Raw genomic sequence first — 27862 nt, 5'->3', positions numbered from 1 at the left:
TCATCGTCTGCTTCCATGTCCTGGAGCTGCTGCTGGATGACGCCGCGATGCCGCGGGGCATCCAGGTACCCGGGTGGGGGGACAGGGGACAGCGAGGGGCCGTGTCCCACCCTGGCCCGGGGACCGCTGCCACCCAATGTGTCCCCTCCTCTCCCGGCAGGACGCGTCCCTGGGCCAGGTCTCCTTCTCCATCTTCGGTTCCTTCGGAGCTGCGCTACAGGTCGTCCTCATCTTGTATCCTTCAGGCGGGCGCTCATGTCCCCAGCGCTGGCCGCAGCGCCGTCCCGCCCCGTTCTCCTCCTTAACACACCTCGCAGCTACCTGATGGTCTCCTCCGTCGTGGGCTTCTACAGCTCCCCCCTCTTCACCCACCTGCTCCCCGAGCGGCAGGACACCCCCCTCACCAAGGTGGGAGCGCTGGGCTGGGGGGTCCCGGGCCCCCCTCGGGGTGCAGGACCCCATTCCCCGCAGTGCGTGGTCACGTGAGTCCCTGCGCACTGTGCGGTGTCCACGCGAGGGGATCACGTGTCCCCCCACCTCCCACCGCCTGCGGCGCAGCCCTGGGCGCGGGCAGGGTCCCGGTGGGTCTCTGGCATTGGGGACCCCCTTCCCTAGCGCGAGGGGGGACACCAGACCCTGCAGCAGCGCTGCACCCCTGACAAACGCTCCTTCCTCCCCCCAGATCATCGGGAACTGCGTCTCCTTGCTGGTGCTCAGCTCGGCCCTGCCCGTCTTCTCCAGGACGCTGGGTGAGCCCCAGGGGGGTCAGGGTGTCCTCGGCACTGGGGTGTCCCCAGGCATGGGGTGCCCTGACCAGCCTCCCCCCCACCCAGGGATCACCCGTTTTGACCTGCTGGGGACTTTGGCCGCTTCAACTGGCTGGGGAACTTCTACATCGTCTTCCTCTACAACATGGGCTTCGCGGGGCTCACCACCCTCTGCCTGGTGAAGAGGGTCTCCTGGGCCGTCCAGGCCGAGCTCATCCGCGCCTTCGGTGAGGGCGGGGACACGGGGATGGGTGCTGGGAGGACGTGTCTCCGCTACCCAGCGCTCACGCTCTCCCTTTGCCCAGGTCTGCACAAGCTGCCGCTGCCCGTGACACGCTCCCGGCCCCCCGGGAAGCCCTGCTAGGGCTGGGGGACGGGGACGTGGCCCCCCGCACTGCCGTGGCCCCCAGGATGGCCGCCGGCCGCAGAGCTGGCCCCAGCAGCGGCCTGGTGCTTCAGAGACGTTGGAGCCCCGCCGGGAGACCCAGGACCCTGGGGGGGGGCACCTGGCCTGGCTGTTGCACTACTGAGCCTTGACCTTGAGCCGTGTCCTCGTCACAGCCTCCCCAGGGGCGCGGGGTCCCCCAGGGACTGCGCTGGCTGCAGCCCCCCACCCCGTGTACCTACCTCGTGCAAGAGCGGCTGGGCCCCCTCCCCAGCCCGGCTGCTCCCTGGGCACGGTTGGGTTTTAAATGTGTGTGTCCCCCAGGACTGTCCTGACACGACAGTGGGGGCCCCGCACCCCCCTGCCCACTGTCACTCCACTCCCTGGGGCTGCTGGGGACACTGGCTGTCCCCTGCCCCCAGGCCTTTGGGGTCCCCCATGGGCGAGCAGGGCTGGAGGACGAGCCCCACCGCCCTGGCAGCTTGGTGTGATGAGTCTGTCAGGTCTCTGTTACCACAGAACTTGTTTGGAGCAATAAACAGTGTCTCTTTTTTTAATGTAAAAATACCCAAATCTGGGAGGGCTTATTCTCCCTGAGAGCAGGGCTGAGCATGGGGGGGCTCCCTGCACGTGGAGGTCCCCAGTCCTGGCCCCCCCCCCCCCACTGGGGGCCATAATTAGCCCCCTTCCTGGCTGGGGTAACGAGCCCCTTGCAGCTCGGGTGGCCGGGGGGGGGGGGCTGAGCTGCCCCCAGCGAGGGGCACGGGGGGCTCCGGCTCCTGCGCTCCTGGGACTGGGGGGGGGTCGTGTGGCCAGGGCGGAAACTGCCCCGGGAACCGGCCCCCCACCCATCCTGCCCCGGCTGGGGCCGAGCCAGGCTGCCCCTCATGGGGGTGGGGGCGGCCCCCGGCCCCCCCGGCCGGGCCGAGCAGGAAGCGCAGGAAGCCGGTTTATATTGCAGGAAATGAGGCCACCGGTGCCCGCGACTTCCCCGCGACCTGCTCCCCTCCCAGTCACCCCGGGCTGGCACCGGGGCTGCGGGGGGGGGGCGCCGGGCCCCCCCCAGACCCGCTCCCAGCTCTCGGCTGTCCCGCTCCTGCCCGCGCCGGGGCCCTCGGCACCCTTGGGTGCTTCGCCAGCCCCCGCCGGAGCTCTGGAGGGCCCGGCGGGGGGGAGGGGGAGCTCGCTCCCGGGGTGCGCTGGTCCCGCTGGTGCCTCCCGTCCCCGGGGGTGGCCCGGTGCCCGCCCAGGGGTGCCCCGGTCCCCCGGGGGAGCCCGGTGCCGGAGGTGCCCGAGCAGGGCAGCGCGGCGGGGGCGGCCCCGGGGGATGTGGCCGCCGCCGCTCCCGGGGGCCGGGTCCGAGGCGGGGCCGGCGGGGCTGCCCAGTGCCGGGGCCGAGCGGCTGCGGGGGGGGCAGCCCGGCCGGGGCGGCTGTGGGCAGCGCACGGTGCCGACCGGCACCCGGGGCAGCCGGTACCGGGGGCCGCGCCAGGAGCGGGTACCGGTACCGGGAGTCGGACCGAACAGGGGCGGCAGGGGTAGTGCCAGGAAGGGCGTCCCGGGAGCGGGGCGGTGCCAGGGGACGGAGCAGGTGCCGGTACCGGCGGCGCAGCGTTAGGGTAACGGGTGTCCCTGGTGCCAGGGGCAGCGGCAGAAGCAGAGGAGCCGGGGCCGGCGCCAGGAGTAGGGGGTCCCCTGTCCCGGAGACCCGGTGACAGGAGAGGGGGGTCCCCGGTCCGGAGACCCGGTGTCGGGAGAGGGGAGCGGTCCCGGGACCAGAAGCGCGGCGTTAGGACTGGGATAAGGAGGTTCCCGGTACCGGGGAGCGGGGAGAGGAGCCGGTGCCGGAGCGCAGGGTGCAAAGGCGGGGGGGCGGGATCGGGGCGCGGGGTCAGGTCTCGGGCAGCGCAAGGAGAGGAGTGTCCGGTGCCAGCCCAGTGCCGGTGCGCCCGGTGCCGGTACGCAGCGGCAGGAGGGCTTTCCCCTAGGCTCGGGCTGGGTCGGGGAGTCCCCGGGGCCGGGGTGCAGCTCCAGGCGAGGGGGTGCCGGGCCCGTGGGCGCGGATCCGGCGGCGGGGGGGCCGTCCCGGTGCCCGGGTGCTGCGCTTCGCGTGGGTGGCGGCACCGGCGGGGGGGTGGCGGGGGGGGTCAGTCGTCCGGGCGGCCGCGGATCCCGCAGCGTCGACGGGGCCGTGGGTGTGAAGAAGGAAACGGCGCCGACCCGCCCCTGGCACCGCGACCCTCTAAAAGCCCCGGGGCCGCCGCACCGGGACCATGCCCGCCCCGCCGCCCGAGCCCCCGGCGACTGAGCGGGGCTCGCGGAGGCAGCGGGGCCCGGCGGCCGGGATGCCCCGGCGGAGCCCGCTCGCCCTCGGCCTGCTCGGCCTCGCCGCTTGCCTGCTGGCCGCGCCGGCGCTGGGCTGCGGCCCGGGCCGGGGCCCGGGGGGGCGGCGGCGGGGGGCGCGGCGGCAGCTCTCGCCGCTGCTCTACAAGCAGTTCGTGCCCAACGTGCCCGAGCAGACGCTGGGGGCGAGCGGGAAGGCGGAGGGCAAAGTGCTGCGGGGGTCGGAGCGCTTCAGGGACCTGGTGCCCAACTACAACCCCGACATCATCTTCAAGGACGAGGAGAACACGGGGGCGGACCGGCTCATGACCGAGGTGGGGGCTGCGCCCGGTCCGGCCTTGCTCCCGGGGCCGCGGGGCCGCGTGGGCGGCGGGGGGGCGGGCGGGAGCGCAGCGACCCTCTCCGGGGAGCACGGAGCCTCCTCTGGGGGGGCACCGACCCTCCCCGAGTGGCACCGGTCCTCCCCCGGCCGCACGGAGCCTCCCCGAAGGGCACCGACGCTCCCTGGGGCTCCGGAGCCTCCCGGGGCGCAGGGTCTCCCCCGCTCCCCGTCGCCGTTCGCCGGCCCTTGGGTGCGGCGCGGCAGCACCGGAGCCCCAGGACGGGGCGGTTACGCCGCGTTGGATATTAAGGATCCGCCGTCGGGGATTAACGGGGCGGGGGCGGCCCGGGGACCGGCCACCGCCACGGGGGCCCCGGATACCGGCGGGACGGGCTCAGCGGGGAGGGGGCGGCCCCGGCACCCGTATCCCCCGGGGAGGGGGGTACCCGGGGCGGCGGGAGCCCGGGGCGCGCCGCGACCCGCCGGGATGCTCACGGTTGCCATGACGAGGGGCGTCTCCGCGGTCGCCATGGCGACGGGGGATGCTGCGAGTGGTCCAGGCGGCGCCGGCGGCTCCCGCAGGCCGGGGCGGCGGGGCCCGGCGGGGCCGCGGGCGCGGAGCCGGCCCGGGGTGCGGGCGGCTGAAAGGGCCCTTTGTGGCCGTGCCGGCATTCCCGGGGCCTGAGCTCAGCGCCGGGCTGGAAGGCGCCTATTGTCGCCGGGCCGGGCCGGGCCGGGCCGGGCACATTCCTGCCCCCCCGCCGCTGCCGCCCCCCCCCGCCGGGCAGCCCCGGGCCCGCGGCCCGCACTCCCGCCCCCGCGGCCCCGCGATCCCGGGAGCGGCTTTGTTGCACGGGAGAGCGGGGGGCACCGGGGCGTGGAGGGACGCTGTGGCCTCACCGGCTGTTGGGGGGGACTGGGGGCAGCTCCAGCCCCTGCACCCCCCCGTCGGTGCTGCCGTTGCTGATGGGGAGAGGGATCCTGGGATCCCCGGGCATTGCCCTCAGCTCTGAGCGCTGGAGTCCCGGACCCCCCCGTGTTGCCCCCTCAGATCCCCTGAGCCCCCCACAGTGCTGCTCTGGGACTCAGGTCTGGTTCAGGGTCAGCCGCACTCCCCACTCTGCCCCACAGCCCCCCTGCTGGGTTAATCAGTCACGGCCATGGCCGCGGGGAAGGTGACACCGTCCCCGTCCCGGTCCCCTGCCTGTTCTGCCCAGCTGCCCACGCCGAGGAGCGGCTGCACCACGGGACCCCGGGGCACGTTAACGTTCAACCTGCGCGCAGGCAGGGGGGCAGCTCAGCTGTACCCCTCTCTGCACCCGGGGGGGTTGTCCCATCTGCCCCCCCCAGCAGCCCTTTTGGGCTCCCCCCAAGCCCCATGCAGGCCTGGTGTCCATGTGTCTGTCTGTGTGCGGGACCCCCGGGGAAGGGACAGGGCGCTGTGGTGGAGCTGGGGGTGACGCTGGTGCCGGCCCCCCCCCCAGCGCTGCAAGGAGCGGGTGAACTCGCTGGCCATCGCGGTGATGAACATGTGGCCGGGGGTGAAGCTGCGGGTGACGGAGGGCTGGGACGAAGACGGGCACCACCTCCCCGACTCGCTGCACTACGAGGGCCGGGCGCTGGACATCACCACCTCCGACCGCGACCGCCACAAGTACGGCATGCTGGCGCGCCTGGCCGTGGAGGCCGGCTTCGACTGGGTCTACTACGAGTCCAAGGCGCACGTCCACGTCTCTGTCAAAGCAGGTACAACATGGCGGGGCTGCTGGCGGGGCGGGGGGCTGCCATCCTTATCAGCATCCCAAGCACACAGCCCCACTGCCCCCTCTGCTCCCCCTTGGCATCCCGGATCCATGTGGGATGCAGGCCTGCTCCGGCCGGTGTCCGGCCCCAGAGGGTTCGGCCCGTGTCTGGCCCCAGCCCAGATCCCCCCAGCCTTTCTGGCCACCAGATTGGCAAAAAATCCACTTCCCCCTCCAAATTTTGCCCGGCCAGAGCCAACCTCGTGGTTCAGCTCATGGTGCAGGGCACAGCGAGAGTTGTTAAGCCAGGCTGGCCGGCTGCAGCCCAGCCTGCGGCCCCCAGCCCCGCAGCGACTCCGGCCAGCAGACCCCACCCGGCCCAGAAGTGACAATCGACAGAAAGTGAAAGTGGCCATAAATGTCACCGTCCCCAGCCCCGAACAAAGGGCATCAGTGCGGGGTGGACAAAGGGGCCCTGCAGCGCCCAGGCTCCCCGGGAGCCGTGCGCAGGATCCGGGGGGGCTTCGGAAAATACCCACTTTGTTCCGGGGGCGGTTTGGTGGCCTGGGGGGGTGGCTCCACTCGGGGCTGTTTCCCCTCTGGAGGTGGTGGCTGGTGGAGGTGGCCGCCGGGGACGGGGGACCCACAGCTTTCTCCAACCACCCAGATAACTCCCTGGCCATCCGCACCGGTGGCTGCTTCCCCGGCCACGCTACCGTGATGCTGTGGAGCGGTGAGCGCCGGGGCCTGGCCGACCTGCGCCGGGGTGACTGGGTGCTGGGTGCGGAGCCAGGCGGGCGCCTGGTGCCCACCGAGGTGCTGCTCTTCCTTGACCGTGACCTGGGCCAACGCGCCTCCTTTGTGGCCATCGAGACGGCCAGCCCGGCGCGCCGGCTGCTCCTCACCCCGTCCCACCTGGTGTTCGCAGCCCGCGGGGCAGCCAACGGCACGGCCGCCTTCCTGCCTGTCTTTGCCCACCGCGTGCGACCGGGTGACGCGGTGCTGGCCCACGGGGCCGGGGGGCAGGGGCTGCGCCCCGCACGGGTGCTGCGTGTCTCAAGGGAGGATGGCATAGGGGTCTTCGCCCCCCTCACCTCCCACGGGACCCTGCTGGTCAACGGGGTGCTGGCATCCTGCTACGCTGTCCTGGAGAGCCACCGCTGGGCCCACCGCGCCTTCGCCCCCCTCCGCCTCTTCCACGGGCTCCTCTCGCTGCTGCCCACCCGTGCCGAGGCAGGCAACGGGACGGCGCCGGAGACAGGCATGCACTGGTACTCCCGCCTGCTCTACCGGCTGGCCGGCGGCATGCTGGGCCATGAGGCCCTGCAGGCATAGTGGTCCCCGGCCCGCCCCGGTTGCCGCACTGCAGATCATGCTGCACACTGGAAGCGGGGGGCTCCGGCCCTGGGCCCCCTCTTGGACCAGCAGGTGCTGGGGAGGAGGGTGGGGGCATCCCCAGCCCCGCAGGGAGGTCGAGGTGCCTCTCAGGTCAGCACTGCCCGGGGTCGTGGCGTGGTGGGAACGGGGTCCCTGGGTTGGGGTGTCGTGGGTTGGCCCCCTGCCCCCAGGCTCAACCCCCTCCTGTGTCCCAGGGCCACCCTACAGCTCTGCTGGGTGCCTGGCTGGGTCCCTGCACCCTGGGCCCCACGTGCTCCCCCTGTATTTATTGCTTTATTAACCTCTGCGGCTGGGACCGGGGTTGCTGCCCGTTGAGCTGAGGCTGGGCACCGCTGGACCCTGCTCCGGGGCCAAATCCAGCCCAAGGAGGCGGATGCTGAATCAGCCCAACACTGAGCATCTGGCAGCAGTTCCTGCCCGTCCCCCAGCGCTGGGTCTGACCCTCTGTCACCTGTGGTGTCCCTGTCCCCGTCCCCATGCAGCTCAGCGCCGTGGGGCGGCTGGGTGGGTGTCTGCCGTGAGCACGGGCACCCTGCGCCAGGCCCGGCTCTAACTGTGCTAACCGCTAACCCGCCCTGCTTGAGAGTTTTATTTTTCTATTTATAAATGGTAATATAAATGTCCCCCGCGCCCGCCCGCCCCGCAGGGCAGGGGGCCAGCCTGCTTTTAACCACTTCTGTTTAAAAAAAAGGAAATACTACTATTTAATTGTTTGGATAAATAAAGAGACTCTATGGCCCTGGTGGAGTCGTGGCTGAGAGTGGGGGCTGCGCAAGGCCGGGCGGAGGGGCACGGGGGGCTGGGGTCGGGCATCCCAGGGGCTGGGGTGTCCCCGGGGGGCTGGGGGGCACGGGGGGCTGGGGTCGGTCATCCCAGGGGCTGGGGTGTCCCCGGGGGGCTGGGGGGCACGGGGGGCTGGGGTCGGTCATCCCAGGGGCTGGGGTGTCCCCGGGGGGCTGGGGGGCACGGGGGCTTGGGGAGGCCGGGGTGGGGATCTCGGGGGGTGCGGGTGTTCCTGGAGGGTCCCGGGCCGGGCCGGGGCGGGGAAGCAGGAGGCGGGAACCGTCCCCCCCGGGCCCGCTTAGGTGTGCGGCCACCACGTGGCCCCGACCGTTCCCTCCGTTTTCATGAATGGAGCCCCGGCGGCCAGCGCGCCTGCGCCGCCCCCGCGCCCCGCCCCCGCGGCCGCGGCGTGGCCAATGGGAGCGGGCGGGCGGACGGTGTTGTGGTCACGTGGTCCCGGCGGTGTAGTGGCGGCGGCGCCGCCCCCCCGCCGCGGCGGGCGGTTTATAGCGCCGTGTGCCGCGCCCGCCCGCGCCGCCCCCCCCCCTCCGCCCCCCCGCGGCGTGGGCCATGCCGCTGGTGCGCCACCGCAAAGTGCTCATCCTCGGGTACCGCGCCGTGGGTCAGTGTGGGGCGGGGCACGTGGGGTCTCGTGGCGGGGCGGTGTGGGAAGGGGCTGTGCCCTCTGCCCCCTGCCGTTCGGGGGTGGGGGGGCATGCCCGGGTGGAAGTGGGGCTGCCCCACTGCCGGGGAGAGGGGTGCACAGGGGCGGCCGTGCCGGGCCTCTCGTGGGTGACTCCCGCCGCCGCGGGCTCAGCACCCAGGTGGGGGCAGTGGGGCAGTGCTCCACCGGGACACCCACCCCGGGAGCCCCCCCGTGGCCGCGCTCCATGGAACCCCCCGGAGGGGTGGCGAGCGCAGCGGCATCGAGACGGTTCCCTTCCCTCGGCCGGGCTCCTCCCCTGCCCCGGCGCGGTGCTGGGACCCCGGCCCCCAGTCCTGCGCTTTCCCCCCCAGGCAAAACCTCCCTGGCCCACCAGTTCGTGGAGGGGAAGTTCGTGGAGTGCTACGAGCCCACGGTGGAGAGCAGTAAGTCCCACGCCGCGGGGGGTGGGTAAAGCTGCCTGCCTGGGATCCCCCTTCCTGCTGCCTCTGGGGGGCCACGGGTGATGAGGATGGACGTGTCCCCACTTCTGGGCTGTGCCCCAAAGCCTTGTGCCAGGGCTGAGGCACCGCTGGGGTGGGATGGAGGGGAGGCTGGGGGGTCCAGGCAGCCCCCCTGACAACCTGCCCCCTCCGCAGCCTACAACAAGATGGTGGTGGTGGGCAAGGACGAGTTCCAGCTCCAGCTGGTGGACACGGCCGGGCAGGTAACGCTGGGCGCAGGGCCTGGGCTGGGGGGGGCGCGGGGGCAAGGGGCTCCTGGCCCCAGAGCCGGCCCTGGCACCGCTCCTGCCCTCCCCCAGGACGAGTACACCATCCTGCCCCACTCCTTCGTCATCGGCATCCACGGCTACGTCCTGGTGTACTCGGTGACGTCACTGCGGAGGTGAGGGACACGGCCGCCCTCCCTGCCGGGCTGCCCCCGTGCCCTCTTTGACGGGGAGGACCCTGCGGGGACAGCGCCTGCATCTCCCCTTCTCCCCACAGCTTCCAGGTGGTGAAGACCCTTCACAACAAGCTGTACGAGAGCCGGGGGAAGACGCGGTAGGTGCTGTCCCTCCCGGGGAGGGGGGTGCCTGGGGGCCGGGCCCTCACCCTCCCCATGCCCGCAGCATGCCCGTGGTGCTGGTGGGGAACAAGGCGGACCTGTCCCTGCAGAGGTAAGGAGGGCTCCGGGGGTCCCGTCCCCTCCTGCTGTCCCCCCTGTCCCCCGAGGACACGGTGGCCTATCCTGCCTGTCCTCTGCTCTGTCTCCAGCCGGGAGGTGAAGACGGATGAAGGGAAGAAGCTGGCGGAGTCGTGGGGGGCCATCTTCCTCGAGTCCTCGGCCAAGGAGAGCCAGGTCTGGGGCAGGGTGACGTACCCCGCCCGGGGTGGGGCTCGGGGTCCCTGGGGTGCTGGGGCTGACGTCCCCTCATCCCCAGGTGACCCAGGGGATCTTCACGAAGATCATCGAGGAGATCGACCGGGTGGACAACTCCTACGGCAGATCGACCGGCTGCCGCCTCATGTGAGGCCTGCCCGGGGCAGACCCCTGGCATGGGGCAGACCCCCCAATGCGACCTTCCCCCCTGGCCATGGTGGTGGCTTTGGGGGGCCCGGGACCACGTGGTCCCGCTGTTGTATGGGACCCCTCATTTTGCACAGGCTATGGGGCTCACGAGGGGCTGGGAGTGGGGCAGGGGTCCCGTCCCAGCTGGGGAGCAGCCCCTGCTCGTAGCCGCTGTCCCCCCACACGCACAAGGACAGGCTGGGGCCGTTCCCCCTCCGGCCGTGGGGAGCCGGGGCTGAATGCGCGTGTTGTTCCCGGCGCGGGGCCGCGCTCCGGCCGTGCCGCGCTGGCAGCCGCTGCTCGTGGGAGTCGGGGCCACGGGGCTGGAACAAATAAACGTTGTTTTGTCTGTGAACCCCGTCGGAGCTTGGGCTGGGGGGGCTGCTCCCACCTTGGGGGGCGGAGAGGTGAGGCAGCACGTGGGGATTCCCCCAACACCGCAGCGTGGGGCTCCCCTCAACGCTGAAAGCACTGTGGGGCAGAGCCCCCCACCTTGGGGCTGTCACAGGGACCCTGGGGGCTCTGTAGCCCCGTCCCCCCTACGAGGAGCCCGGGGTGCCCGGGCACTCGGCCTGGCTGCGGTTCCCGTGCGGCTTATCTCCACCCAGCCAGGCTAATTACTGCTAATTACCCAATTATGCTGCTGGAGAGGAGCAGGGAGCTCCTGAGGAGGGAAGTGGGGTGCTGGGGGCCGGGGGGCCGCTCTGTGCCCCCATGGCCGCTGCTGGGCTGGAGATGGGAGGGGGGGCTGGCATGTTGCAGCCCGGGGGGGGGCTAGTAGGGGTCTGCACCCCCGGAGCCCCCCCACTGCGGGGGGGCCCTTTGCCCACCCTGTTCCTATCCTTGCCCCCCCGCCCCGGGGGCTGCCCTGTCGCTGCCGGGGGGTCCCCGGTTGTGACCGAGAGGGGCCGGGGCGGGGTCCCGGCCGGGCTGATCCGGTCTCCCCGGGCAGGGGGTCCCCTGGGTGCAGAGCGGGTGAGGGGGGCGCGCGTGGCGCTTCTCGCGTGCGTGGGGCCGGATGACCGGTACCGGGAGGGGCCACGGGTACCTGGCGTTGCCCCACGCGGGGGGCAGGGCCGTGGCTCAGCAGCACGCGGGTGCCGTGGGGCGCTCGTCCCCGTCCGTTCCCGGCACAGCGCGGGAGTCAGGACCGGGACCGGCGGCTGCACCCGGGACACAGGGACTGGGCGCGGAGCCGCCCCTCCGGACACTCACGGACACCCGCGTCCCCAGCAAGGCTGCTCCGGTCCCCGCGCGGGCGGGCGGGCGAGGGGCGGGGCCTCCGCCGCTACCCGGTGCCGCCCCGCCGTGCCCACGTGCGCGCCGCCCGCCCCGGCGCCGGCGGGGTTAAGCGTCGCGGAGGGATTCCTCCCGGCAGCGTGCGCTGCGGCCCGCTTCGTCACACCCCCCGTGCCGCGCAGCGCCCTCCGCGCACCGTCTCCCTCCGCCCGAGCCCCCGCCGCCAAGTAGTGCGGGCGCGGCGCCCCCCGGCCGCGGCCCCCAGGGCGCAGCGCGGCGGCCCCGGCGGGGCGGGCGGGCGGGCGGGGCGGGGCGGGGGCGGGCGGCGGGACCTACTTTCCTCTGGAAATGGCCGCGCCGGGGAGCACCGTCCGCCCCGCGCCCCGAGGCCCGTCGGCGTAGGGCGGCCGCGGGGGTAAGAGCCGGGCGGGGGGCGGGGGGCGGCCCCGCCGGGACTCCCGCGCGTTCGTGCCCGGGCCCCGCGGCCCCGGAAGGGAGAGGCCCCGCGTTCGGCCCCGGGCCGCGCCGCCGCCGCCTCCCGGCCAGGCCTCCCCGGCGGCCGGGCCCGGAGCGCGGCCCCTGGCTCCCTTTGTGTCCGCTACCGGCACCGGTACCGGCGATGCCCGCCGCCCGCGGAGCCGGCGGGGCCCGGGCCGCCGTGCCGCCGCCTGAGCGCAGGTACAGCCGGGCCCGCCGCTCCGGGGCCCCGGTGCCGGTGCCCGGGTAGGCCGCGGCGGGCCGGGGCACCGGGCCTGGCTGGCTTGGCTCTCCCGGAGGGCCCGGTTGCACCGAGGAGGGGGAGACTGGGGCCCGGGGCACCAGGGAGGCGGGGGGGCGTCCCCGCGTGGTGCTTCAGTCCCTACGGGGGCGCGGACAGGGCCGGCCGGGCCCCTACGCCGCCCCCCCCCCCCGTCTCCCGTGCACGGCGGGGCCCTTCCGGGGAGGGCGCGGTGGCCCTGATCCCCCCGGGGTCACTGGGGAACCGGAGGGGGTTTGCTGGGGGGGGGCGGACACCCCACCCCGCACCGGGACCCCGGCGTGCCCGACCGGGGGCTCCCTCGGACCCCTGCGCTGTCGGGGGGGCTGCCGGGGTTTTGGGGGGCTGCTCCTGCGCCTCCCCCCTCCGCGGTGCCGGGTGGGGTGGGGGGGGGCCCGGGTGTAGCCTCTCTTCCCCGCGCGTGGCTTGCCGTTGAGTTTGGGGGCTCCTTTGCTGTCCCCCTCCCCCTGCAGCTGCCTGGGCCCCCCTGGGCTTTCGGGGCACAGGTGAGGTACTGGTGGGAGGGGGCGAGGCGGAGGGTGTGTGTGGGGGGCATGGTTCCCCCCAGCTTCGGTTGTGGTGTTCGGGGGTGAACGGGCCCCCCCAGTACCGCTGGGCTTGGCCGAGTGGGTGCTGTGCTCAGGCCTCTGAGGGGCTGGGGGGAGGCCCCGGGCACCCCTTTTATCCCGCACCCCCAATCCCACCCAGCCCTGCGGCACGAGGCACCGGGGGGCCCCGACTTCGCAGCAGGCATGGGAGTGCTTCCCCCCCTGCGGAGCCTGTGGTGCTGCTGCTGCTGCAGGGGTCTGGGTGGCTCCCCGGGGGTTTTGGGGGGGGTCACCCCTCTCCCCAGGGTTTAATCGAGGTCTTGGCCCCCGTGGGTGATGGGGGAGTGGAGGGAACCGTCCCCAGTGTGGGGCACAGGGTCTCGTGGAGCCCTGGGGAACTGGGACGCGCACGCGCTTACAGGGAAGGACGTTTCCACAAGGCTGAGACCCCACAAACTCGCCGCAGGAGGAGTGGCCAGAGGGGGCTGCCCTGTCCCTTGGGTGGGGGGGCCATGGGGGCCTGGGGACAGGACCCTTCAGCCCTGTGCCGACCGTTCTGCCCCCCTCGCAGCCGCGGGCCTCCCCCGAGGGACGCCGGAGGCAGGATGGACGAACAGAAGCCGCCCAGCGAGGAGAAGGCCGCAGCAGGTGAGCGCGCGGCAGCGCAGGGTGCTGGGGGGGCAGGTGCTGTACCCCTTTCCCGTGGCACTGGGTGCTTTCCCCACCTCGCGGCGGCTGACGGCCGCTCTCCCGGCAGCCGATGGGGCCGTGGCCTCGGAGGAGATGGGCAGCGCGGAGGAGGACCCCCTGAAACCCCCCGAAGGAGCCTCCGCGGGGCCGGAGCTGGAGAACACGGACACGAAGGGACCTCCCCAGGCCGGCAGGTGAGGCTGGGGGGGCTCGGGGGGTGGTGGGGGGCTGCTGTGGGGGGCCCACGTGTCCTTGATACCCGCTGTTCCCCCCTCCAGCACTCCGGCCTGCCGCTGTGCCCTCTGCAACTGTGGGGACTGGAGCCCGCACGGGCAGCGGGAGCTGCAGCGCTTCGAGCCAGCACCCGACTGGCCTGAGCGGCTGGCGGGGCACGAGCCACCTGAGGATCCCGGCCAGCCCCCCCCAGAGCTGGAGCCGGCAGGCAACGACCCGGCGCAGATCGGCTTCTCCGAGCGAGTGACTCCGGCGCAGCTCTTTGAGCCGACAGGTGAGTGCGGTCATGGCCCTGGGGTCCCTGTCCTGCCTCTCCGGATGTCCTGCCCAGCCCGGGGACCCTCCCCATCCCTGACGCCTCCTCCCTGCAGGGCACTGCTGGGTCCACCGCTGGTGCGCAGCTTGGTCCGCTGGCGTGGGGCAGGAGGCGGCGGGGCTGGCCGGCGTGGACAGAGCTGTTTTCTCAGGGATCTCACAGGTGAGCGGGTGCCGGGGGGCGGCGGGGGCTGAGCCCGGCCCCGGGCACTGTCTGACCCCGCTGGGCTCCTCTGCTTTCAGAAATGTGAACACTGTCGGCGGATGGGGGCCACCATCCCGTGCCGGGCGGCTGGCTGCCCCCGCCTCTACCACTTCCCCTGCGCCGCCGCCAGCGGCTGCTTCCAGTCCATGAAGACCCTCCGGCTTCTCTGTCCTGAGCACGTGGCCGAGGCCGTGCAGATGGGTGTGTGCGGGCTGGGGCCGCCAGCCTTGGGTGCTGGGTCCTCTCCTGCTGTGGAGGGGGGTCTCAGGGGGGCAGAGCCCAGCGAGGGGGCAGCCCTGACAGCCCCTCTCTCTCCCCTGGTCCAGAAGACGCCCGGTGTTCGGTGTGCGACGGGCCGGGCGACCTGCGGGACCTGGTTTTCTGCACCAGCTGCGGGCAGCACTACCATGGGGCCTGCCTGGACATCACCCTGACGCCCCGAAAGCGCTCGGGCTGGCAGTGCCCCGAGTGCAAAGTGTGCCAAACCTGCAGGTGAGCCCGTGTCCCCGCGGCAGGGGGGACAATGAGGGGTGCACGGGAAGGAACACAGCCCTCACCCCTGCTCCTGCACCCCGCAGGCAGCCCGGCGAGGACTCCATGATGCTGGTCTGCGAGGCTTGCGACAAGGGCTACCACACCTTCTGCATGGAGCCAGCCATCGAGGGCCTCCCCGCTGACTCCTGGAAGTGCAAGGTGCGGGCTGCCCTCCCCGAGGGGGCATGGGGGTGCCTGGTGCCCCCTGCCCGCCCCTGACGTGGCTCTGCCTCCCCCCCAGAACTGCCGGGTCTGCTCGGACTGTGGCCAGCGCCCGGCAGGGCTCGACCCTGGTTGCCAGTGGTATCGGAGCTACTCGGTGTGCGAGGGCTGCCAGCGGCACCGCAGCGTGGAGGAGGCCCGTGGGGAGCCGGCACACGTGCCCCAGCCGGACCCCCCTGCCCAGATGTGAGTGGGGATGGGGGGACTGGTTGGGGGGCGTGTCGGGCTGGGTGCCCCCTTTGCAGGTGGGAGGGTGGGTCCCGCAGCCCCGGGGGGGGTGGTCTGAGCCCCGCTCCCCTCACCCGCTCCCCCATCCAGGTTGGCGTCCCCTGACCGCAAAGAGCTGACGGACGTGCCCGTCCCCCCGCCTGAGTCGGAGCCCACAGGGTGTGACGAGAAGCCGCAGCCGGGGGGGGACCCCGAGGAGGCACCCCCAGCCGATGGCGGGTCTCCTCCTGCCGAGCTGACCCCTGTGGAGGTGCCCCCCGATGAACTGCCCCTCGCCAAGCCACCTCCTGATGAGTTGCCCCCTGACGTGCAGCCCCCTGAGGACCCCCCTCCTCTCGTGCAGCCCCCTGAGGACCCCCCTCCTCTCGTGCAGCCCCCCAACGAGCTGCCCCCTGATGAGCTGCCCCTTGAGAGACCCCCCCTTGATGAGCCGCCCCTTGACAGACCCCCCCTTGAGGAGCTGCCCCCTAGCAAACCATCCCTTGATGAGGTGCCCCCAAATGAGCCACCGCTTAACGAGCTGCCCCTCGACATACCTCCCCTCGATGAGCTGCTCCCCAATAAACCACCACTCGAGAAATCTCCCCCCGACGAGCCACCACTCGAGAAATCTCCCCCCGACGAGCTGCCCCTCGAGAAATCTCCCCCCGACGAGCTGCCCCTCGACAAATCACTCCCCAACGAGCTGCCCCTCGACAAGTCACCCCCTGGCAAGCTGCCCCTCGACGAGTCTCCCCTTCACAAGCCGCCCCCCGAGGAGCAGCCCCTTGGCAAGCTGCCCCCTGATGAGCTGCCCCCCAGTGAACCACCCCCAGAAGAGCTGCCCCCCGAAGAACCAGCCCCTGACGAGCTGCCCCCTGAAGAGACGCTCCCCAGTGAGCCGCCCCCCGAGGAGGACCCCAAGCCACCAGGTAAATGGCGGATCTTGATCTGCCCACTCTCCCCTCCCATGGGTGTGGGGGTCCCACGCCTGGGTCCTCTCCTAGCACTGCTCTTGTGTGACCTTCATCTTGTTGACCCTGACTTCATGCTTCGATGCCCTGTTTTGAGGGTACAGGAGGGGCTCAGGGAGGCTCTGGGCCAGGCTGAGGCAGTGTTTGTTGCCTCTCAGCACCAGGCCGAGTTGCACAGGGTGCGAGGGGACCCCCATAGCCCCCCTCACTTGCAGCCGCATCCACAGGTCTCCTCCCTGAGGTGGCTGTGGGAGAGGAAGCGCCAGCCCTGGCCCCGGAAGCGCTCCCTGAAGAGGAGATGGAGCTGGAGCCCTTGCTGCCCCCTGAGACGGCACCCCCACCCCCTGCTCCCCCAGGTGGGTCTGGGGACACACCGGGGTTGGGGGGTGTCTCTGATGGGGACTGTGGTGTGACTGTCACCTCCACTCCCCAGATCTCCGTGCCGTCTCGCCTGCGCACCCCCCGGACCCCTCGCCTGATGCCAAGGAGGATGAGGTGCCCGAGCTGCCCACCCCAGCCCTGTCCGAGCCCCCCGGCAGCCCCGGCACCGCCATGGACACTGAGCCCCCTGGCTCCCCGCCACCCCCCCTGGGCTCCCCTGCCTGCACCCCGGCCCCCGCTGAGCCCCCTGAGGATGAGGAGATGGAGATGGCCAGTGGTGAGGGGGAGTCACCAGCCAGCCCCCCAAGGGATGGCCACCATGCCAGCCCTGCCCCAGAGCTGGGGCCTTTCCCGGGCCTGCCTGAGGAGGAAGAAGAGGAGGAGGAAGAGGCGCCAAGGCTGGAGCGGGAGGGCACCAGTGGGAGCTCCCCGCCGCTGAGTGAGGAGGATGCGCTGGAGGAAGGCCGGCCTGGGGGGGACCCTGAAGCCAAGGGGTCCCCCCTGCTCCTGGAGCCAGAGGAGCTGGGCCCCGAGACCCCCATGGAGGTGTGCACCACCGGAGAGAAGCTGCTGGGGCGCGGAGATGAAGCGGGTCCCGAGCCCCCTGCCCTGCGCCCCCGGCCTGACATCCTCAACGAGATCTCCAACCTGAGCCAGGGGGACACGAGCAGCAGCTTCCCTGGCTCGGAGCCGCTGCTGGGCTCCCCAGACCCCGAGGGTGGGGGCTCGCTGTCCCTCGAGCTGGGGCCGGCCTCGGCCGATGCCAGCCTGCAGAAGGAGGACACCGGGTCGCTGCCGCTGGGTGCCGAGACCGACGACTCGCTGCTCTTTGAGCCGGCCGCCAAGGGGGATGGGGACAAGAGTCGGCGGCGCAGCTCTCCGGGGCGCTCCCGCGTCAAGCAGGTATTGGGGGACCCTGCCAACCCTGATCTCGAGGGGGACCCACCACCCTCACTGCCCCACTAGGGCCGTGCCCCCCCTCCCTGGGCTGCCTTGCAGCGAGTAGGTGAGGGCTGAGCGCGTGGTGGGGGTGGGATGGAGGCCGTGGCCCTCGGCTGCCCCGGCCGGGATGCGTGGCGGGGGTCTGGCTGGGACCCCTGGTTGCTGTAACCACCCTCTCCCCTTGGCCCTAGGGTCGCAGCAGCAGCTTCCCTGGGCGGAGGCGCCCCCGAGGTGGGTCCCACGGGGGCCGGGGCCGGGGCCGTGCGCGCCTGAAGTCGACCACCTCGTCCGTTGACACCCTAGCAGTAAGGCTGGGCTGGGGTGAGGGTGGTGGTGGGGTGCGGGCTGGGGGTCCCCCTAAGCTGTTAGGTGGCAAGGCTGAGAGCTGAGTGTCATGTCCCCCCCATCCCTGTCCCCCACCATCCCAGTCTCTCAGAAAGGCTCGGGAGCCCTTGGGGTGGGGTGGGTGGGGCTCCCAGGAGGAAGGCAACTGCTTGGGGCTGTGGTGTGGGTCTGGGGGTTTTACCCCACAAGTACAGGACTGTTGTGGAGCTGCCCCCCAGGGAGGGACTGGCTTGCAGGTGGGCAGGGGATCTGCTGCCCCCATGTGTTACTGTACCCCCCAATTTGGCTGGTGTGCCCCCAAACTGCATGGACAGTGGGCGTCCTCGGTGCTGAGCCCTTTTTCTGCGCACAGCTCGCTGACGTGGAGAGCTCGCCCAGCAAAGAGGAGGATGAGGACGATGACGACACGATGCAGAACACGGTCGTCCTTTTCTCCAACACCGACAAGTTTGTGCTCATGCAGGTAACCGGGGCGCTGTGGGATGGACAGATGGACAGGACAGGCTCCTGTCCCCCCTGGCTCCTCTCACGGCCTCTCTCCCCCAGGACATGTGCGTGGTGTGCGGCAGCTTCGGGCGCGGGGCTGAGGGGCACCTCCTCGCCTGCTCCCAGTGCTCCCAGTGCTACCACCCCTACTGCGTTAACAGCAAGGTGAGGGCGACTGGGACCCCTGGCCCTGCTCCGGGCAGGCAGGGCCATGCTGCACCCCTTGGGGACCCACACAGCCAGGCCGTGTCCCTTGGGACCTGTACACGAGGTCGGGCCCGGCGTGTCTATGTGGTTGTGCCGTGCCCCGGGGTGAGCCTGGGGCCCCCCGCGGCTGTGCCCAAGGCTCACACGGCCACCTGCCCCCCCCCCCAGATCACGAAGGTGATGCTGCTGAAGGGCTGGCGCTGCGTGGAATGCATTGTCTGCGAGGTGTGCGGCAAAGCCTCCGACCCCTCCCGGCTCCTGCTCTGTGACGATTGCGACATCAGCTACCACACCTACTGCCTGGACCCCCCCCTGCAGACTGTGCCCAAGGGCGGCTGGAAGTGCAAGTGGTGCGTGGGGGCACGAGAGGAGCCCCGGGGGGGGGCTCGGGGCTGGCACTGACCCCTCGGCCCCCCTCCCAGGTGCGTGTGCTGCGTGCAGTGTGGGGCAGCTTCACCCGGTTTCCACTGCGAGTGGCAGAACAACTACACCCACTGCGCGCCCTGCGCCAGCCTGGTCGTCTGCCCCTTCTGCCGCGAGAAGTACGTGGAGGACGATCTACTCATCCAGTGCCGGCACTGCGATCGGTGAGCACCGCGCCCCCGTGGCCTGCGTCCCCCGGGGCGGGGGTCTCTTCACGTTTGGGTTCCCTGGGGGGCGACCGGGGTGTGTGACGGGTCCCTGCTGCCTGCAGGTGGCTGCACGCGGCGTGCGACAGCCTCTTCACCGAGGAGGAGGTGGAGCAGGCTGCGGACGAAGGCTTTGACTGTAGCGCCTGCCAGCCCTACGTGGTCAAGCCGGCCGGTGAGTGCCCGGGGCGGGGGGAGCCCGTGGGGTTTGGGGGACATAGGGGTGATGTGGGGACTCACTTCCCTGCCTGCTTTTCTCTCTGCAGTGCCTGCACCTGCCCCAGACATCGCCTCAGCCAAGGCCAAGGAGCCAGGTACGTGCAGTGCTGGAATTGGTGCCGGGGTCGGCGCCGCGGGCTCCCTGGGGCTGTGCCCGGTGCCGGCTGTGCACTCAGCGCTGGCTTTTGTCCCTGCAGAGCCCCAGTATTTCCGCTTCGAGGGCGTGTGGCTGACAGAAACGGGGATGGCGGTGCTGCGCAACCTCTCCCTGTCGCCCCTGCACAAGCGGCGGCAGCGCAAGGGCCGGCTGGGCACCCTGAACGGGGACGGGGGGCTGGAGGGGGGTGACCCCCTGGGGCCCGATGACAAGAAAGACGGCGACCTGGATGCTGACGAGCTGCTTAAAGCCGAAGGTGCGTTTCCCCGGCGGGTGAGCTGGGGGGGTGTGGCATGGGGGTGCCGGGGGACCCCGCTAACGTGTTTCCCCGGCAGTGGGTGTTGAGCACATGGAGTGCGAGATCAAGCTGGAGGCTCCGGCCAGCCCCGACCGTGACCTCGGGGCCGACGTGGACTCAGGGAAGGGGCTGGAGGACCCGGAGGAGTGCAAGAAGAGGAAGCGCAAGCCGTACCGGCCCGGTGAGTGCCACCTCGGGCTGCCCCCCAGGGCCAGACCACCCCCCAGGTCCCGCTGTGACCCCCCACCTCCTCTGCTCACCAGGCATCGGTGGCTTCATGGTGCGGCAGCGCAAGTCCCACACCCGCTTGAAGAAGGTCTCAGCGGTGCTGGCCGAAGTGGGGCGCGAGGGGCTGTGCGCTGAGGGGCACCCAGAGGACGGTAGGGCCCGGTGGCACCCCTTCCTCCCTGGGGATGGAGGGGGACCGTGGGGTGTGCCCCATGGTGCTGTGGCAGTGCCGTGCTCGAGCCCTTCCCGTGGCATGGGAACAGCCCCAAACTCCTTTGTGGGGGCGGCTGTTGCAGGGGCTCCGGGGGACCTCCCCGCTGAGGGTGGCCTGGATCCGGGCTCGGCGGAGGGGGACGAGAAGAAGAAGCGCCGGGGAAGGAAGAAGAGCAAGTTGGAGGACATGTTCCCCCCCTACCTGCAGGTGGGATGGATGGGGTGGACGGAGGTGGCCCTGGGGTGCACGGGGTGGGGATGGGGGGTGGAAGAGGACACCCTGACAGACACCGTGGCACTGACGGCAGCTCCCCCCTTGGCAGGAGGCGTTTTTTGGGAAGGCGCTGATGGACCTGAGCCGGAAGGCGCTGCTGGCAGCGGGCGGCGTGGGGGACGGGGCCGCCCGCCCCTCCCTGGGCCAGGGTGCCCCACGGCCCAAGGGGGACCCCAACCTGGCTGGGGCTCTGCAGGGTGCACCCTCCGACAGGAGGGAGACCCCCACACACCCCCGAGGTGAGTGTGGCCAGGATCCAGCCTGGGAGACCCCAAACCCTGGCCACCATCCCCGAGAAGGGTCTTGTGGGTGGGTTTGGGGGTTGCCATGGACACCAGGGGTTGTTGGAAGCTGCTACGGAGAGTGGGGGTTGTTGAAGCGTGCTGAGGGCTGTTGGGAGGTTGCCATCGACACCGAGGGGTGTAGGAAGACCCTGGCGGTGGGTGGGGATCCAGCTCCCCCGGCCCCGCTGAGGCCTGGTGTCCTGCAGGGGATGACAGCACTGACGGCAGCGCCGCCGCTCCTGACGACGATGGCAAGGACGACGCAAAGGCTGAGGACCTGGGTGAGTCCCGGGGGCACGCGTGGGCCGCCCCGGCCGTGCCCGTGGGCCGCCGAGTTGTGCGGGACAAACTGACGACCGAGTTCTTCGCGGGGCCTTCGAGAGGCGGCCTAGAGCGTCTGCAACCATAGAGATGGAAGTGCTCTATGGTTGAGGAGTACGCTCTAGGCAGGGCGGGAAGTGCGGTGGGGAGCTCTATGGTTTCCCCGAGTGACACTCTAGCGCTGGTGACCATCGAGTGGCGCGTAGAGCGCCCCCGCGTGGTGCGGCGCTCTGCACGGCCCTGGGGGACTCCTGTCTCCCTGTAGGGGCTGGGGGTGATGCGGGCTGCCCCATGTGGGGCCCTAAGCTGGGGGGTCCCGAGCCCAGAGCTGGGGGTCCGGTGTGCTGAGGGCATCTGCTGATTCCCCTTTGCAGGGGCTGATGAACCAAAAGATTCTCCTGACCCTGGGGACGCTGAGAAACCGGCCACCCCAGGCGAGGGTGCGCTGAGCTCCGACCTTGACAAGATCCCCACGGAAGGTGAGCCCCCCCGCCCCCATGCCCCCCTGGTCAGCTGAAGCGAGGGAGGTCCCAGGGCCAGGACCTCCAGGTTTCTCCTCCACTTCCTGTCAGCGTAGATTTGCGCCACGTGCTGCCTGTGATGGCTCAGCTCTTTCTTTTCCCCCTACAGAGCTGCCCAAGATGGAGAGCAAAGATGTCCAGCAGCTCTTCAAGGACGTGCTGGGCTCAGCAGAGCGCGGGGAGCAGCCCCTGAACTGCGTGGCTGCGGGGATGGAGGCCGGCGGTGCAGGGCAGGACCCCAGCCGGGCGCAGCGGCCGTTCCTGCAAGGAGACCTCCAGCTGCCGGGGCAGGGTGGGTGGAGGTGGCACAGCCCAGAGCTGGGACATGGTGACGGGGTGGGGGAGGGGTCCTGGTGCGGGGGGGAAAAGGGGGAGAAGCTTTTCCTATCTGCTCTGGGAAAGCCAGCATGTTCTGTTCTCCTTGGGGCTGAGCTGTTTGAAGAGCAGCAGTGTGTGTGGTACAGGAGAGCCCGGACTCCTGGGTCTTCCCACTTGCTCTGGGGATGAATGTGGAAAGAGTTTTGAGGGTGTATGGAGGGATCTTGTATTGCCTGAGGGCTGCTGGGACCCCCGGGGTGGGCGCAGGCTTGAGTCCCAGCTCTGCTCTCCCTGCAACTCCTCTTGCTTCCCTCGCAGGGAGCGTTTCCCTGGGCTCGCTGTCCGGAGCTGTCTCCTTGGAGTCATATTCGGGTGTCTGCCAGTCCCCATTCCTCGATAACAGGTATGTGGGTGGCTGGGGGAGTGGGGGCTGGCCTCCTTGGAGGGAGTGAACCCCGGGGTGTTGCGGGACCCCCTCTTTCCTCACACTCTGCCGGTCTGTGACGCTCTCTCCCCCATGCAGGGAGCGGAGCGGCTTCTTCAGTCCAGACCACTGTGAGCCTGAGAGCCCCTGGGCCAGCAGCTCGGCCGCCACCACCCCCTCGACACCCACAACGCCCACGACGGAGGGCGAGGGCGACGGGCTGTCCTACAACCAGCGCAGCCTGCAGCGCTGGGAGAAGGACGAGGAGCTGGGCGAGCTCTCCACCATCTCACCTGTCCTGTACGCCAACATGAACTTCCCCAACCTCAAGCAGGATTATCCAGGTAGGGCTCTGGGGGCCTGTGGCTGCCTCATGCAGGGTGAGGGCAGGGGGGAGCTGTTCGGAGGGGAGATCCCATCCGCGCCAGCACCGGGCTTGTCTCTGGGACTGAAACGCTCCTTGCAGCGATGGTGAGGGGTCTCACTGCCAGCTCCTGGGCACGGAGCTGTCCCTGCAGGTGAAGAGGGGCGGTCACCCGCTTGAGGGCCCGGGTGGGCTTGTCAGGCACGGGCTAACGTTGCTTTTTTCCTCTTTCTCTGCTCCTACTGGACTCCTAGACTGGTCGAGCCGTTGCAAACAGATCATGAAGCTCTGGAGGAAGGTCCCCGCCACAGACAAAGCCCCCTATTTGGTGAGTGCCGGGGTGTCGCTGGGGCGGGGGGCCTGGGCGCCAGGGGCTGCGAGTCAGCTGGCTTCGTGTTTTTGTTAGCAAAAGGCCAAAGATAACCGGGCGGCTCATCGCATCAACAAGGTGCAGAAGGTATGTGTTGGAGCGCGGAGGTGCCCGGCGGCCCTGGCCCAACCCTGGGGGACGTGGTGTGCCCACCCCTGGCCCCCTTAGCCCCTTCCCTAGCCCTCTGTGAGGGCGGGCGTGGGTCCCTACAGCCCTGACGGCCGGGCTCTCTCTGCAGCAGGCCGAGAGCCAGATCAACAAGCAGACCAAAGGGGAGGGACTGCGCAAGCCGGAGAGGCCCTCGCTGCACCTGCGGATCCCAGTGCCGCCGGGGGCACAGCCCGTCTATATCGGCAGCCCCCCCACTGCCGGCGAGGGCTTCCTGAAGCCCCCGGCAGGTGCCGGAGGGGGGCCAGAGTCGCCCAACGAGCTCTTCCTCAAGCTCCCGCCCCAGTCCCCTGCCCAAGTGCCTTCGCACGATCCCTACGGTGCGGCACCCGCCTACGCGCTGGAGCCCCGCTTCCCCTCGCCCCTGGGCCAGAGCCCCACGGCGGGCACTGCCTTCCAGCCCTTCCCTGGCCAGCCCCAGTCCCTCACTGGCCCCCGCACTGGCCCCAGCTCCCAGCCCCCCGACTTTCACCCCACACCGCCCGGCACCCCCCGGCACCAGCCTGGCACCCCTGACCCTTTCCTGAAGCCCCGGTGCCCCTCCTTGGACAACCTCTCAGTGCCAGGGAGCCCCGGGGCCCGGCCCCCCGAGGCCCTCCTCTCTCCTCTGCCTTTTGGGGAGCAGAAGAAGGGCCTGGAGGTGAAGAAGGAGGAAGGGGGGAGTCTGGGTGTCTGCTCGCCCAGCTATGCTCCCACCATGGGTTATGGGGACTCCCCGGGCGGCCCCCACCTCTCCGCTGCGGAGTTGAAGGCGGCCGATGTCTTCAAAGCCCCCATGACCCCACGGGTCTCTCAGGTAGAGCCGCAGAGCCCGGGGCTGGGCCACCGGCCCCCCGACCCACATCCCCTGGCCCCCTCTCCCCCCGGCCACCCTGATCTCTACCGCCAGTCGCCCTATCCGGACCCCTACGCGCAGCCCCCACTGACGCCCCGGCCGCAGCCTCCTGAGGCTTGCTGTGCCCTCCCGCCCCGCTCCCTGCCCTCGGAGCCCTTTTCCCGCGTCCCTGCCAGCCCCCAGTCCCAGTCCAGCTCCCAGTCCCCTCTCACCCCCCGGCCGCTCTCCAACGAAGCTTTCTGCCAGTCCCCTGTCACCCCCCGCTTCCAGTCCCCGGACCCCTACTCCCAGCCACCCTCCCGGCCACAATCCCGGGACCCCTTCACCCCCCTGCACAAGCCCCCCCGGCCCCAGATGCCGGAGCCAGGGTTCAAGTCGGTGCCGCTCTCCCACAGCCCAGCAGGCGGCGGGGGCTTTGCGGGCACCCCAGTGGGCGAGCCCCACGCCAAGGCACCGGCCGGGCAGCAACCCCCCTTCGCCCGCTCCCCCGGTGCCAGTGTCTTCCCGGGCAGCCAGCCCCCCATGCGCTTCACCTTCCCCCCGGCCGTCTCGGAGCCGCTCAAGGGCTCCCCATCCCACCAGCCCCACGGGATCAACAGCCATTACGGAGCCGGCAAGCCCCAGAGCTCGGCCTACGCCTCTTCCCCCGGCTTCCATCAAGCCGGCAGCCCACTGGGGCCAGGCGCTGCGGCTGCCGAGACCTACAGCCTCTCGCCCCTCCGGCCCCCCTCGGTGCTGCCACAGCAGCCCTCAGCTACCCCACAGCAGCAGGACGCCTCCGTCGCTTTCCTGCCCCGAGCCGCGCTGGGGCCACCGGCTGACAAGAGGGAGGAGGCGGCGGCGGGGCTCTCGGCACCCCCAAACCGGGACCTGGTGGAGCTGCCCGGTGGCCAGGACGGGTCCCTCGGCACCATGAGCCAGTCGGAGCTGGAGAAGCAGCGGCAGGTGAGGGCTTGCCGGCGGTCAAGCCGTGTCTATCCGGGTTTGGGAGGGGATGCGAGGGAGCAACTGGGGACTTTGGTCAGTGGTGGGGTCAAGGAGCCTGGCTCTGGTTGTGGCTCCTGCCGCAGAGCCACGGAGGGGGCACGGACACCCAGGGCCGTGTAGGTGGGCACAGCCAAAGAGGTTTTTGTCCTTGGGGTCCCGGGATAAGCCGGTCTCGCTCCCACGTCTCTGCTCTCTGTACTAACGCTCTGTTTCCCCAGCGCCAGCGGCTCCGTGAGTTGCTCATCCGCCAGCAGATCCAGCGCAACAGTTTGCGGCAGGAGAAGGAGAGCGCGGCGGCAGCGGCCACCTCCTCGCCGGCGGGCTGGGCCCCCGAGGCCGGTAGCCAGGCCTTCGAGCTGGGCCGGGGCATGGCTCCCTACCAGCCGGCACAGGTAGAAGGGCTCAGCGGGACGGCTCTGTTGGGAGGCTGGGACTGGATGGAGGGGGTGACGCTGTGTCCTTCGCTCCCCTTCCAGGACAAGGGTCTCCTTGGGACGCTAGCCACCGCGGCCGGCACCGGGAAGCTGCCCGGCTCCGTCATGGTGCAGGCAGCATTTGCGCAGGACGAGCGGCTCTCGCGGCCCCCGCCGGCGGCCACACCGTCCGCCCTGGACATCAACGGGAGGTGAGCACGCAGTGGCAGGGTGGTGGGCTCACCGCAACCGCTTAGAAACAAGCAGGGCTTCACCCTAGCAGGGTGCGTCCCCCCAGTTCTTGCTTGTGGACGTTGCCTTGGTGGGACGGGGTGGCTGTGGTGTGGCTGGGCGCCTGCTGTGGTTTTGTGGGGGTTGGGACACCCCAGGATCCTGTGCATGGTGTGTTGGGGCCGTGGCACTGCCAAGCTGGTTCCGACACCATGGTGTCTTGCAGGGCGGCAGTGGGGCCCCCCCAGGCCTTCTACCCCCGTGGGGTCTTCCCGGCGCCGTCCCCGCAGCAGCACCTCTGGCAGCAGCAGCAGCAGGCAGCCACGGCCCTGCGGCTCCCCGTCGCCTCCCGCTTCGCCCCGCCAGCCGCCGGCACCCCCGTGGGCGGCCTGAGCACCCGCCTGCCGGCGCCTGCCGAGACGCTGCCCGCCTCGCCCGCCGCCCTGGGTGCCCCCTTCATTGAGCTGCGGCACAACGTGCAGAAGGGACCTGCGGGGGTCGTGGGCTCCCCCTTTGCCCCCCAGGCACCTCGGCCCCGCTTTTTCCTGCCCGGGGAGGAGGGCACCCCCCAGGCCCTCTGTGCCCCAGTCGTACCTGTGCAGGCTCTCCCCACCCCGGCGCTGCAGCCCCAGAAGATGCCGGTGCCGCTGCCGCCCGCTTCCCCGCAGGGTGCCGAGATGAGCAACAGCCACCACCAGCCTCACGCCAAAGCGACCGCCCCTCCGCCGCTGCCGGCCCCCAGCCTGGAGCTGCAGCACATCCCCCCGCGCCCGCTGTCCTCTGGCTCTGCCCTCCGCCCCGAGGGACCCAAGGACGGCCCCGCACCGGACCCCGCGCCATCTTCGGCCCCGGGGAAGAGCCACCTGAGCCTGGAGGGGGGGCGTCTGCCCTGCGAGGTGCCAGTGGAGCCCGATTTGGACGATGACTTCGGCTCACACAAGGACCTGGAAGATGACGATGATTTGGCTAACCTGAGCCTGGACCCAGACGTGGCTAAAGGGGATGATGACCTGGACAACCTGGACAGCCTGGAGACGGCAGACCCCCACCTTGATGACCTGCTGAACGGCGATGAGTTTGACCTGCTGGCCTACACCGACCCCGAGCTGGACACTGGTGACAAGAAGGACATTTTCAATGAGCACCTTCGCCTGGTCGAGTCAGCCAACGAGAAAGCCGAGCGTGAAGCCCAGCTCAAGACGGAGCCGCCGGCACCCAGCTTGAAGCTCCCGGACCCCGGTGATGGCAAAGACACGGCCCCATCTGTGGAGGACCGGGAGGTGCCCAAGGAAGGGCTGGTACCCGGGGTGGGCTTGGGACCCACTCCCTGCCCGATGGGCACCGCACTGGCACCCGACCCAGCATTCAAGGCGCAGGGAATGGAGGCAAAGGTGGGCTCGCTGCCCGCTGATGTCAAGCCCAAGCTGGAGGACGGCTGCCTGAAGACCTCTCCCTGCCAGTTCACCACCGGTGGCCCCGAGCGGCTCCCGGTCCCCGTCAAGTCGGAGGCCCTGCAGGGCACGGACAAGATCTCTGCTTCGCTGGGGCTGAGCCTCAAATCTGGCCAGACCCTCCTGAGCCCTGGGGCCACCCCGGCTCGCCTCAGCTTGACTCACTTCCCTAACAGTAGCCATGCTGGTGTCCCCGTGCCAGAGAAGGACCCCTACACCGGGCCCGGCCGCGGGCTGGCCCCTGCCCAGCTGGGCAGCCAGAGCAACCCCTTGCTGGAGAAGTTTGAGCTGGACGGAGGGGCCCTGGGCCTGGGCAGCGCCCGGCACTCACCAGCCGATGACCTGGACAAGATGGAGAGCTCGCTGGTGGCAAGCGAGCTGCCCCTGCTCATCGAGGACCTGCTGGAGCACGAGAAGAAGGAGCTGCAGAAGAAGCAGCAGATGTCGGCCCACCTGCCTCGGGGCACCCCCCACCTCCCAGCCCCGGGGCACCCCATGCTGCACGCAGCAGCGGCCGGGCAGCCCCCCGAGGGGCAGCCGCCCCGCCTGGGCACCCCACAACCTCCCCTCCAGCTGGGGCTGGTGGCCAGGCCGCCACTGATGCAGCCGCCCCGGCTTGGCGCGCCCCAGCAGGGCCCGGCGCTGGGCCCCCACATGGGCATGGCTCCCGGGCAGCCCCACGTGCTGGCAGCCCCCCACGGCGTGCAGGTGGCCCTGGCGCAGCCGCAGCAGAGCCAGCAGCAGGTGCTGGTGCAGAAGCCGATGGCCGGGGTGCAGCCGCCCACCCTGGGCCTGAAGCCCCCCCAGCTCGTCATGCAGCAGCAGTTGGCCAACAGCTTCTTCCCTGACACAGGTAGGGGCAGCGGGTGGTTGTTTTGGGGGGCGTGGGGCCCTTCTGGATGGCGGGAGCAGGGCC

General features: G+C 71.1%; 4 protein-coding genes across 4 annotated transcripts in view; all 4 read left to right on the top strand.

Moving 5' to 3' along the window:
• Window positions 1-2: 2 nt before the first annotated feature.
• On the top strand, window positions 3-1131 carry LMBR1L (limb development membrane protein 1 like; the record flags this gene model as incomplete). The annotated part of the gene is given in 7 exon segments (XM_082011858.1): window positions 3-65; window positions 161-234; window positions 318-408; window positions 683-749; window positions 834-851; window positions 854-994; window positions 1073-1131. Coding segments are annotated over 7 exon segments (513 nt in total), but the record flags the coding sequence as incomplete, so codon positions are not given.
• A 2321-nt stretch (window positions 1132-3452) lies between these two features.
• On the top strand, window positions 3453-7128 carry DHH (desert hedgehog signaling molecule). Its single transcript, XM_082011786.1, has 3 exons — window positions 3453-3809; window positions 5302-5563; window positions 6227-7128. Exons 1-3 carry the CDS (start codon window positions 3498-3500, stop codon window positions 6892-6894), a joined length of 1242 nt encoding a protein of 413 aa, XP_081867912.1. The 5' UTR covers window positions 3453-3497; the 3' UTR covers window positions 6895-7128.
• Window positions 7129-8310: 1182 nt separating this feature from the next.
• RHEBL1 (RHEB like 1) lies at window positions 8311-9917 on the top strand (the record flags this gene model as incomplete). The annotated part of the gene is made up of 8 exons (XM_082011770.1): window positions 8311-8362; window positions 8758-8829; window positions 9043-9110; window positions 9207-9289; window positions 9391-9447; window positions 9516-9563; window positions 9661-9745; window positions 9828-9917. 8 exons carry the CDS (start codon window positions 8311-8313, stop codon window positions 9915-9917), a joined length of 555 nt encoding a protein of 184 aa, XP_081867896.1.
• A 3187-nt stretch (window positions 9918-13104) lies between these two features.
• Window positions 13105-27862, top strand: part of KMT2D (lysine methyltransferase 2D) — a gene marked incomplete at its 5' end in the record, with an annotated part of 25042 nt that continues 10284 nt past the window's right edge. The window contains 34 exons of the mRNA XM_082011857.1: window positions 13105-13147; window positions 13257-13383; window positions 13468-13697; window positions 13795-13901; window positions 13982-14144; window positions 14270-14435; window positions 14522-14636; window positions 14719-14885; window positions 15018-15838; window positions 16108-16236; window positions 16314-17164; window positions 17395-17508; window positions 17901-18011; window positions 18095-18199; window positions 18410-18591; window positions 18664-18828; window positions 18936-19045; window positions 19137-19184; window positions 19287-19502; window positions 19582-19725; window positions 19808-19924; window positions 20069-20193; window positions 20309-20498; window positions 20750-20824; window positions 21239-21343; window positions 21495-21677; window positions 22022-22106; window positions 22227-22471; window positions 22746-22819; window positions 22898-22948; window positions 23100-24809; window positions 25070-25243; window positions 25328-25476; window positions 25722-27828. Coding sequence (XP_081867983.1) covers window positions 13105-13147; window positions 13257-13383; window positions 13468-13697; window positions 13795-13901; window positions 13982-14144; window positions 14270-14435; window positions 14522-14636; window positions 14719-14885; window positions 15018-15838; window positions 16108-16236; window positions 16314-17164; window positions 17395-17508; window positions 17901-18011; window positions 18095-18199; window positions 18410-18591; window positions 18664-18828; window positions 18936-19045; window positions 19137-19184; window positions 19287-19502; window positions 19582-19725; window positions 19808-19924; window positions 20069-20193; window positions 20309-20498; window positions 20750-20824; window positions 21239-21343; window positions 21495-21677; window positions 22022-22106; window positions 22227-22471; window positions 22746-22819; window positions 22898-22948; window positions 23100-24809; window positions 25070-25243; window positions 25328-25476; window positions 25722-27828 — 9504 coding nt within the window. The remainder of the gene's footprint in view (window positions 13148-13256; window positions 13384-13467; window positions 13698-13794; window positions 13902-13981; window positions 14145-14269; window positions 14436-14521; window positions 14637-14718; window positions 14886-15017; window positions 15839-16107; window positions 16237-16313; window positions 17165-17394; window positions 17509-17900; window positions 18012-18094; window positions 18200-18409; window positions 18592-18663; window positions 18829-18935; window positions 19046-19136; window positions 19185-19286; window positions 19503-19581; window positions 19726-19807; window positions 19925-20068; window positions 20194-20308; window positions 20499-20749; window positions 20825-21238; window positions 21344-21494; window positions 21678-22021; window positions 22107-22226; window positions 22472-22745; window positions 22820-22897; window positions 22949-23099; window positions 24810-25069; window positions 25244-25327; window positions 25477-25721; window positions 27829-27862) is intronic.

This window comes from Phaethon aethereus (genome assembly GCF_964289735.1).
Source record: "Phaethon aethereus genome assembly, chromosome: 29".
Taxonomy (NCBI): Eukaryota; Metazoa; Chordata; class Aves; order Phaethontiformes; family Phaethontidae; genus Phaethon; species Phaethon aethereus.
Note: the sequence above shows the minus strand (reverse complement) of the source record. Positions and strands in the feature narration are given on the sequence as shown.

Coding starts and splice junctions, on each gene's coding strand:
- DHH (XM_082011786.1), top strand. CDS start 3,498: ATGCCCCGGCGGAGCCCGCTCGCCCTCGGCCTGCTCGGCCTCGCCGCT. Junction 3,810..5,301: donor CGGACCGGCTCATGACCGAG/GTGGGGGCTGCG, acceptor CCCCCCCCCCAG/CGCTGCAAGGAGCGGGTGAA. Junction 5,564..6,226: donor CCACGTCTCTGTCAAAGCAG/GTACAACATGGC, acceptor CCAACCACCCAG/ATAACTCCCTGGCCATCCGC.